The 10,124-nt window shown below is 43.7% G+C and overlaps 1 protein-coding gene across 1 annotated transcript in view; it reads right to left on the bottom strand.

Moving 5' to 3' along the window:
* Positions 1 to 269: 269 nt before the first annotated feature.
* Positions 270 to 10,124, bottom strand: part of SLC24A1 (solute carrier family 24 member 1) — a 30,614-nt gene continuing 20,759 nt past the window's right edge. Inside the window, exons 5-8 of the mRNA XM_059180845.1 lie at positions 5,833 to 6,444; positions 5,006 to 5,095; positions 3,991 to 4,157; positions 270 to 2,882 (exon numbers count right to left, since the gene is read on the bottom strand). Coding sequence (XP_059036828.1) covers positions 2,633 to 2,882; positions 3,991 to 4,157; positions 5,006 to 5,095; positions 5,833 to 6,444 — 1,119 coding nt within the window. The 3' untranslated portion in view covers positions 270 to 2,632. The remainder of the gene's footprint in view (positions 2,883 to 3,990; positions 4,158 to 5,005; positions 5,096 to 5,832; positions 6,445 to 10,124) is intronic.

The raw sequence follows: 10,124 nt of genomic DNA, 5'->3' as shown, positions 1-10,124 counted from the left end.
TCCCAAGCCTGTAAATTTGATAAAAGCATTTTTAGATTGATTGATGGAAGAACCATTTTACTATGTAAACATTTAAAGAGAACACCGTTCTTCAAAAATATGAATGGTATTTTTTTTTCTTTCAATACTATATAGAACTTTAACCCATTAAGTCAGGGAGAGGCTCACATTTTTAGAAATCGGGCCCAAATCTATCACCAGGGTCACCAAGGAAATGCAGCCCCCAGAGGGATGAAACCATCATCTGGGTAGCCACTGTCCTCCAACTGAGAAGCTCCAGTGGGACAGTTCATGCATCCTAAGGCTGAATGAGTAACCTGGGATTTGTCCCCGTGACTAGATAGGTCACTTTGCCTATCACATGAGAGGACCATCTCACCATTATCTTGACACTTTAAGATGATCCTTCACGCTAAACAGTATAATTTTAATAAATTATAGATTTATAAACATATAACAAAAAATTTCATTTCCAAGCAGAACAAATTGATCTTTTAAAAATTGTATAAGTTTTCCATCTCCCTGAAGTCTCCTTCCTCCCTCCCACCCCAGTGACTTCTTATACATCCATCAACACCCAGCTTTCATTTCACTTGACCCTTTCTGTCACAGTGTGATGTGATCAGACCTTCCTCTCCAAGCAAAGGGAAATACCAGACATCCAGCAAACTGATCATGAATGGGATGTTAGATCATTAGAGTTGACTTTAATCATGAAATGTCTGTTCAGCACTTTCTCATAACAAAATGTTTCACTGTCCAGTACTCCTCATCCATTCTGGGGAAAATATTGGAACCCAGGCTCTCGGGTGATGTCCCTGAGTTGGCTGGAATTGGCTGCAGATGTGCACAGTTTGGCATTGGAATCACCCTTCTGACTCGTTCTGTCCTCCTGTTCTTGGGCCATGCCATATGGAGAGCAGGCAATGCAACAGCACCAATGAGGATAACTAAGAATATGGAATGACTATGTTTCCATGGTTATCTTCTCAAGCATTCCAACCAAGTGACCCAAAGATACAGATTAACTCATCCATGTTTGCAGAATAAAATACCATTAGGACTCACAATTTATTGAAATTTAATAAAAGTCATTTCCAAAGAATGTGAATCCTGGGGCAGGGAGGCAATTAATTAATTAATCAGCCCATCCTAAGAGATGAATTATGGACTTAAGTATTTTGAACACCAAAAGGTTTGATTTTTTTTTTTTTACATCACATCTGTCCTGCTATCTTCTAATCTTCAATGAAGCCTCTCATGTTCATAATTAAAGCTGTATTTACCATCATAATCTATAGTCACCTGAGCTCCTTCTGCTCTGAAACTAGGGACACAGAACTGTTTCATTTCTAATGTGTCCCTTAAATCAATGCTAGTAAAAGCAGCAAGCGGTGGTTTTTAATATGCAAGCACTTCAAATTCCACATGCAATGTTTAAATAGTGACACAATTTGTACAAACACAAAAGTCCTTTAGTGGAAGCAGTAATACTCTCTATCTCACCATGTTGTCATCATGTTAAACATTTTTGGAATTTCTCCTTTATAACTGCCTGGAGATCCACTTATAAGCCACGCAGGAAATCAATCGTCTTGCTTTATAATCCTATCTAGGGTGACACAAAAATAGCATTACCCCACAGGATCTCTTACTTTATAAATCAGACTTGGCTCTACTGATTTTGGGATCTCTTTAAAATTACTCCTTTTCTTACTCACTAGTAGCTGCTGTCACTGTTAGGCGGGAATATGCTGGAGGAGCAAAGCCAGGACTGCTTTTGTATGACTGTCTAATCCCTCAAGGTGACCACTTGGCGGAGACAATACTAACTTGGATTTTCTAGTAAGTACATATGTTTAAATAGCCCTTAGAGTAGTTTTCCTTCCCTAACACTCCCACTTCCAATTCAAGGGTGATGAATAAATTTTAATTTCTTGGGCTACTTACTTTAATTTCAGTTTTGAGAAATGCAGCTGTAAGAGCTAAGGTAGTCCTTTTAAGCTATAAAATACTGGTATACATTTTACTGGACTATGATGTATAATGTAATTGATTCCTATTATACATTTTTTTCTATAGTCTTAGTTCCTTAAACTCACCAATAATTAGACCTGTAATATTTACAAATCTGATTTAAAAAACAAGCCACATTTTAAACAGAAAAAGAGAGGACAGCAAATTGCAGCATGTGCTTGGGCCAGAGGCCCGGGGATGCAGTGTAGACCACATCTGCATCTTCGGATCAACAGCCCTTCAGGAATGATCAGGGACTGTGGGCATGGGGGCTTGCCTTACTGCTACTGTGCCTGTCCCAGCCCTCACCCCCAAGTTATCTCTCATTCAGAAAACCCTCTGGCTCCAGAGGTCCTTCTACGGGCCTCCACATGATAGCTGCCAACAGCAGTCAGGGGCAGGAGCTCCATCCCTCTAGAGGGGAGATTGTTAATCCACAATGAGCTGCAGGTGCTTCCAAGGATAATGTTCAGATGACATTCCCATCAGAGGCTCTTGGCCACTCCGGTCACTCTCCTGGACCATGTTCATTCTTTCATTAATGTGACAAGAAGTACAGTAGCTTCTGGCATGGTTTTTCTGATCCATGTCCATTGTGAGCAACAGTGACTCTGACTCAGACAGATACGGGACAGGAAATGATTCGATCTTCTAACATCACGCTGATTATCAGGAATATAAAGTAAAGGAGGAACATCGTGAAGCCCAGGATCTTGTTCATTCTCCATTTGCATGAGGCAATTGAAGAGATCACAAACAAGAGCATGAGGAAAAGCAAAACAATTGCACAAAACAAGCCATTGCTGCTGACTGGAACAGGCTGTAATCCATTGATGAGAGAGAAGAGCAACCAAGGGGCAGGCAGACTGCAAGATTGAAGAGAAAAAAGTGAATATTCTTAATTTATAATAATCCTACATATAATAACCCCACATATGTAAATACTTTTATAATTTATAGTGTTTTATAATTCATATAAATATATATAATTTATAACATTTACATTTTATAATGTATTTTATAATAAAACAATTTACAAATTTATATAATTTATATACTTATAAAACTCTTATAATTTATAATTTAAAAGCACTTATTTTTACACACACACATACACACAAAGCCTATGAAATAGAACAGAAAAGATTAGCCCCATTTCACAGATGAGGAAACTTAAGTTCAGGGAAATTGAAATTACATGCCCAAGGACTCACAGCTAGTAACGAGAAGACCCTAGATTAAAACTGAAATTTTCTGGGTCCAAGTGGGTTTTTTTCTCCATAATTCATGACGTGCGTATGAGAAACCCAGATGGGTTGATGTTTGACTCTTTAATCTCACAATTTCTATAAGCACTATCTCAGGCTAACATGTTTTTAAAGTCTTCAGTGATCGGGGCTCTCCTGTGCCCCACCCCTCCATACACACACATACACAAATTCATATTAAGGAAACAAAAGTCCCTTCCCAAAACTGGGTTATGCCTACGAAAATGAAAATAGCCCAGAGGTTCTATTCTGACAAGTTGGGAGGAGGGGAAGGAGAGTGGGTACAGGAGGGTGCTGCATTTACTTGTTTAGACAAAATGCTTTTAGAGCCTCTGAGCTGGCAGGACCCCAAATGCCAAGGAGCAGAAATATCAGGAGGTGAAACTGAGTCACTGCTCCATCCAACCCCACTTCGATGGAAGTCAGTGAGCAGAGCATTTGACTGTATTTGGTAATGATTTGATGGACTTTGTTTTTCAACTCATCTATAAATTCTACTTGGTTACATTTCAGGCAGCATTTTTGTCCTATTATCCCATCTGGCCGTGATGGATGGGGAGGACACTTTGCTGCCTTGTAGACACTAATAATATAAATGCCCTATTATTCCACGTGTAAATAATGAAGCAGAAAACCAGCGAACAGAGCCGACACAGTGTTTCCCAGTCATACTTGATAAGCCTTCGAAAGCAACTTTGCCACTCACCCCACGGTGATATCAAATATGTTACTGCCCACAGAGCTTGACACGGCCATGTCTCCCAGGCCTTTCCGAGCGACAATCACACTGGTGATGAGGTCAGGAATGGAAGTGCCTGCTGCTAGGATCGTCAAACCCATTATTTCTTCAGAAATCCCTACTGTTTCACCAACCTGGTAAAAAGTTACAGTGATAAGAAAGCACAGCAACAGCAAGGGGAAAACCTGAGGCTCTTCAAAGCACCAACCACATGCTATTTCGTGCAAGCCCAACGCCTTTCCACAGAGCCCAGCACTCTCCTTTAGCCTGGGAGAGATGGGCCACACAGAGAAAGAGCAGGGCCCCTGCTCAAGGCTTCAGGGAATGACGCAGCTCTTATCTAAATTGGACTACAAGTCTATCTTTAATACCACCTCTAACTGTCATTTCAGCTCCAACACCTCCAGCTTCCCAAAAGAACTGCCCCTCCAAAGACTTGTTCATTTCATGTTTCCATTTCCAGAACAACCATGGACACCTGCTGTGGGCCAGGAACTAAGTTAGAGGCCAGAGATAAAAGTATGAGCATCACAACACTGACCCTACTCCCAGCCTAGTGAAAGAGAAAAACTTATAACCAGCGATCCCAGGTAGAAGAGAAAAGCCACGGGCACTCGGAGGAAGACTGACAAAATGCCCAGCAGAAGGCAAAACTGAGCTTGCTCTCACAAGTGTGCACTGCATCACCAAGTGGAGGGGAGCAGGGCATGCGTGACAGAGAAAGCCTGGAAGAAGGCTAATAAGCAATGGTTAGCTGGATCAGCCCTTGATCTATGTCAGGCTGCAGCGTGACTGTAAGACAAGACCCACACTTGAATATACTACACTCACCAGAATAAAGAGTCAACTTTTGAGCCTTTACAAACAATGTAGGACCTACAAATTCACTTGAGCCTCACCATTGCCTGGGTACTAGACCTTCACCCTGAAGGGGAGAAAAAGTGCCCTTGGGCCCTGATGATGCAGGATTTAGTTCACTCACCTGGTGAGCCCACCATACCATGAGGTATGAGAACATGGCAATCCACATGACAGATCCCAGGAAGGTAAAAACAAAAAACTTCTTAGACTCCTATTAGCAAAAAGGAAGAGAAATAAGTCACAGAGGCTAAAGGTCTTTGACCCCTCCGAGGGAGCCCCAGAATCAGTGACAGGATCTGCTGGGGGAGTGGTGGAGAGGATCTGGAGATGGTCAGCTGAGATCTGGGTCTCCAGTGAGGACCCTGAGATGTCTGGGGAAGGAAGGAGATGGCGGCCCACTGGGCATCCGGCCAGCAGGGCATTCAGCAGTCACCAAACTGTGAAGGGAACTATTTGCTTGCCCTAGAACCAGACTGGTCTAGGCGTGCCGTGTGGTATCTACAACCTCCTGCTGCTCTCCTCACCTTCTGACCCCGAGGTAGAGTATGGACAGCCTTTGGGTAGGGCCTGTTAGTCAAGAGCTTTCCCTATAGATGAGAATTCTGGGTAGAAATAATACTTTCCCCCTAAGTTTTCAGAATATCCCTGGGACATATTGGTTGGGGGAAGGGGGAACTTGGCATTATTCCCATATTAAAGTCAAGAAACTGGTAATAGGAATTGTACTAGTTCACACACTTATAGTGATGGAAACAAGCCCATTTGAGGGCCTCCCAAGCCTACCGGTATGTCCCCCTAGGCATGGGGTCCCTTCTGGAGCTGCAAGGTGCATCCCAGATACTTTCTGTGGTTGAGCCCTGCCAAGCCAGTTTGCCCCATCTTCTCACCTCTTGCATGAGAGGCCTAAAGACTCCACAGACTCCCTGGGATACAGCAGGGAGAACTCACCAGCCTCCGGACGTCGGGCACTGTCAGCCACAGTGGGAACACAATGGGCAGGAGGAACAGGTAAATGGCCTGCTTCTTCCTCGTCTCGGGCCACTCCAGGGACAAAGGCTCCTCATTTGCCTCCTCGTCTTCCTCCTCTTCCTCCTCCTCCTCCTCCTCTTCCTCCTCCTCCTCCTCCTCATCTTCCTCTTCCTCCTCTTCCTCCTCTTCTTCCTCCTTTTCATCTTCACTTCCATGTCCTTCTCCTCCCCCTTCAGCATCTCTATCTTTCTCATCACTTTTGGCTTCACTTTTACGTTCAGCATTGAGTTCCTGCTCCTCATTTTCACCCTCGTCAGCTTTCATTTCACCATCTTCTGCCTGGAGTTCACCTCCACCGTCATCAACTGCTTCTCCTTCTGCCTGGAGTTCACCTCCAGGATCACATTCATTGGCGCATTTTCCTTCTTCGATTTCACCTTCATGTTCACTTTCTCCTTCTGCTTCAATTTCACCTTCACCTTCCAGTTGAGTTTCACCTCCGCCTTGTTGTCCATTTTCACCTCTACCAGGAGCTTCAGCGTCTTCACCTGTCACTTCACCTGTGCTCTCAGCCTCAGCCACCTCTCCTTCCTGCAAGCCAAAGTCAACAGATTAGTGTGGAAATAACTGCTCTGCTTGTTTTCCTTCCCAGTGTTTCCCCATTTTTGTTATTGTTGTTCTCAGAATGGATCTACAAACTTGAGTATGAGGAGAAAACTAATGCAGTCATTCAGCAAAATTCTCTTCCCAGCATTCCCACCCAGTGGTTGTCCTGTCTATACTCGATCATTTTCAGGGATGGAAAACTCACCACCTCAGGTGGCTTCTGCCTCTTGACAACTCTGATTAAAGTTCTTATTTATGATAAGGTTCTACACTCTGTGTATAGGTTGACTCTTTGAAGCTACACAGAACAAAGCTAATCACCCTTCCACAAGACAGCTTTTTATCCTGAGTTAGAGATTCTCAGGTTCTTCCATCTTTCTATGCTATTGCCCAGAGCCTCCTGCCCATGTTAGTGAACTCGCTCTAGTTAAGTTTATACCCCGGGAGGAAGCTTCAAAAACTGAACACAGAACACCACAGAGTGGAATAGGACTATCACCTCCTTTTCTTAGAAATGTGCTTCCATTAATGTTGTCTAATATAGCTTATCTTTTGGTGGTTACATGGCTGAGTCTACTAAAACTCCTAAATTGTCATATATCTTGTATGTATGAAATGATGATAATAATACCTACTTACTGGGGGGTTTTTATGTGCCAGGCACTATGCTAAGTGGCTTAGATAATAATAGCACTTAGTGTGCTTCATGAGTCAATTAGTTTATAGTACAGACAGAATTAAATCCATCTAACAGATGGAGAAACCAGGGTATAGAGTAGTTAAATAATATACCCATGGTTTACATAGTAAGTGATAAAGTTGGGCTTTGTAATATGGACAGTCCAACTCTCGGCCTCTTAACCACAAAGCTGTCCTGCTTTGCAGTTGCCAAGGCTGAAAGAGACCTTTCAAAGCTGAGTAGCTTGGGGAGCTTAGTAGAAACACAGATTTGCAAAATAAGTGAATAAAATCAAAGAAATGCAGATGTCCTGGCCCCATGTGGACCAACTGAATTAGAATCTCTGCGATGAGAAGCCAGGAATCTATTCTAACGTGCTCACAAGTGCTCCTAATACATCCGCTTGCAGACCAGTGTTTGGCCACAAGGGACTGACTCCATATGTAATCCAAAAGCCACTAATTCTGAGTGTCCACAGATTAGACACCCAACTGCCCTATAACAGCATGCCTGGCCAGTCCCTCGAGCAAATGACCTGAACTGTGTGCCCACAGGAGTATGTCATCTATAAAAATTTCATGACACAGCCAGCCTCCAAGGGATGCTCAGTGAGTCTCAATTCTGCTGCATATTCAAATCACAGGGAGGCCTTAAAAACTTTCATGCCCAAGGACCCACCCCAGATACTCTAACTTAATTGCGCATTTTTTAAAGTTCCTCAAATTATTCTAATACGAAACCCGAGTTGTAAACCTCTGATGTAATGGTCAAATATTAATATTCATGGGACCTGGGCTGTGAATTGGAAATGAACAATGAGAAGATTTTAGTCTGGAATAAGTCCTGCCCTCCCTCCCGCACCTCTACCAGGAGAGAAGGTTTCCTGGAGGAGATGACAAGTCATTTAAATCCATAGGTATCGGAGTATCTGCCCAGCCTGCACCCTTTTCTCTGAGAACTATCACGCCTCACACCCTCTGAGCCAATGGCTCTTTTTTTTTTTTTTTCTGTGTTGGAGTCAAAACACCCCACCACTCCCTGCCACAGTTGATTGGACACAGACTGGATCCCTGACCTGGGACCTGGTTTGAAGAATCCAGTATCTTCTGATACTGGAAGCCAGTCATTGGTTTATCCCCCTGTGGACTAGAGGCCCCACGTGGGGGATTAGGGCTCTGTGTGCCCATAAGAAAGCAAATGAAGCCGGGCTGCCAGGCGAAGCTGAGTGATAAAGCCTGCACACAGAGAAGGGGACCTGAAGGAGAGCAAGACAGAGAGCAAGAAGCCACTAGGGTCACAGATCTCCACTCAGGACTTGGTACAGTTCTTTGTGAGACTGATCTTTCCCTGGGATTCCAAGAGACACCTCTGTAGCTTCTTAATTCCTTTTTTTTTTTTAATATAAATTTTTAAATTAACATATAATGTATTATAAGCCCCAGGGGTACAGGTCTGTTAATCGCCAGGTTTACACACTTCACAGCCCTCCCCATAGCACATACCTTCCCCAATGTCCATAACCCAACCACCCTCTCCCTACCCCCCTCCCCCCAGCAAGCCTCAGTTTGTTTTGTGAGATTAGGAGTCTCTTATTGTCTATCTCCCTCCCAATCCCATCTTGTTTCATTTATTCTTTTCCTACCCCCCAAACTCCCTGCCCTGCCTCTCAAATTCCTCATATCAGGGAGATCATATGATAATTATCTTTCTCTGATTGACTTACTTCATTCAGCATAATACCCTCTAGTTCCATCCATGTCGTCACAAATGGCAAGATTTCATTTCTTTTGATGGCTGCATAGTATTCCTTTGTGTATATACACCAAATCTTCTTTATCCATTCATCTGTTGATGGACATCTAGGTTCTTTCCATAGTTTGGCTGTGGTGGACATTGCTGCTATAAACATTTGGGTGCACGTGCCCCTTCAGATCACTACGTTTGTATCTTTAGGGTAAATATCCAGTAGTGCAATTGCTGGGTCATAGGGTAGCTCTATTTTCAACTTTTTGAGGAACCTCCATGCTGTTTTCCAGAGTGGTTGCACCAGCTGGCATTCCCACCAACAGTGTAGGAGGGTTCCCCTTTCTCCACATCCTCACCAGCATCTGGCATTTCCTGACTTGTTAATTTTCTTAATCCCTTTCACTTGAGCTGGCCATAATGAGTCTACTCAGGACACTCATGATGCCATCAAGATGTCTTAGACACTGAATGCAAAACTGCTGGCTTAAGGATGATACAATTGACTGTTTCTGGGTGTTAAACAAAAAAAAAAAAAAAAAAAAAACAGGGATGGAACTTGTCAACTAAATGCTTATTTACTGTCATTACTCAACCCTAACTGAGCATAGCTGTGCCTACCAGGTGTTGCCTCTCTGTGGGAGAGACAGACAGCTCAGATTGTGCATCCTGCCCTCAGGAAACTCACCACCTAGCAGAATAACTAAGACTCCTAAACAGAGTATGGGGAAGGCTGTGCTAGGAGCCCTGAGACAGGGACCAAGTACAATAGGCGTTCATTCATCTGGCGGGGGGTGGAGGGGGTCAGAGAAGCTTGATGGCATGGAGGCATATACAGTGGCCTGGAGAGGTGGATGAGAGAGAGAGGAAGGTGGAGGGGGAAAAGGTATCCTGAGGGGGAGGAAACCAAGGCCCGGAGGTAGAAAAAGCATGGAGATAAGGAATCCAGTTGGCTGGAGCCTGGCAGAAGAAGAGGCTTTGTGGCCATAAAGACAGCGGCGGCAAGACTCTCAAAGCCCTGTGGATAAACCTCAGGGGGTTCCAAAGGCATCCAGCAACCCTCCCCGCCACATGTCTTACTGCCCCCTAGTTTCTGACAGACACCCTGAGAGTCACCCTTATGTTCCTATGGCATGTGACAGTTGGCAACACATTCTCATATATGGCATCTCACTCATACTGAGGTGTTAATGTGAAGTAACTGACCCCATGAGGTATGTGATATTCACAGAAACAGCAGGCT

Source organism: Mustela lutreola, chromosome 7 (genome assembly GCF_030435805.1).
Source record: "Mustela lutreola isolate mMusLut2 chromosome 7, mMusLut2.pri, whole genome shotgun sequence".
Classification (NCBI taxonomy): domain Eukaryota; kingdom Metazoa; phylum Chordata; class Mammalia; order Carnivora; family Mustelidae; genus Mustela; species Mustela lutreola.
The sequence above is the reverse complement of the archived record's forward strand: the minus strand, read 5'-3'. Positions and strand labels throughout refer to the sequence as shown.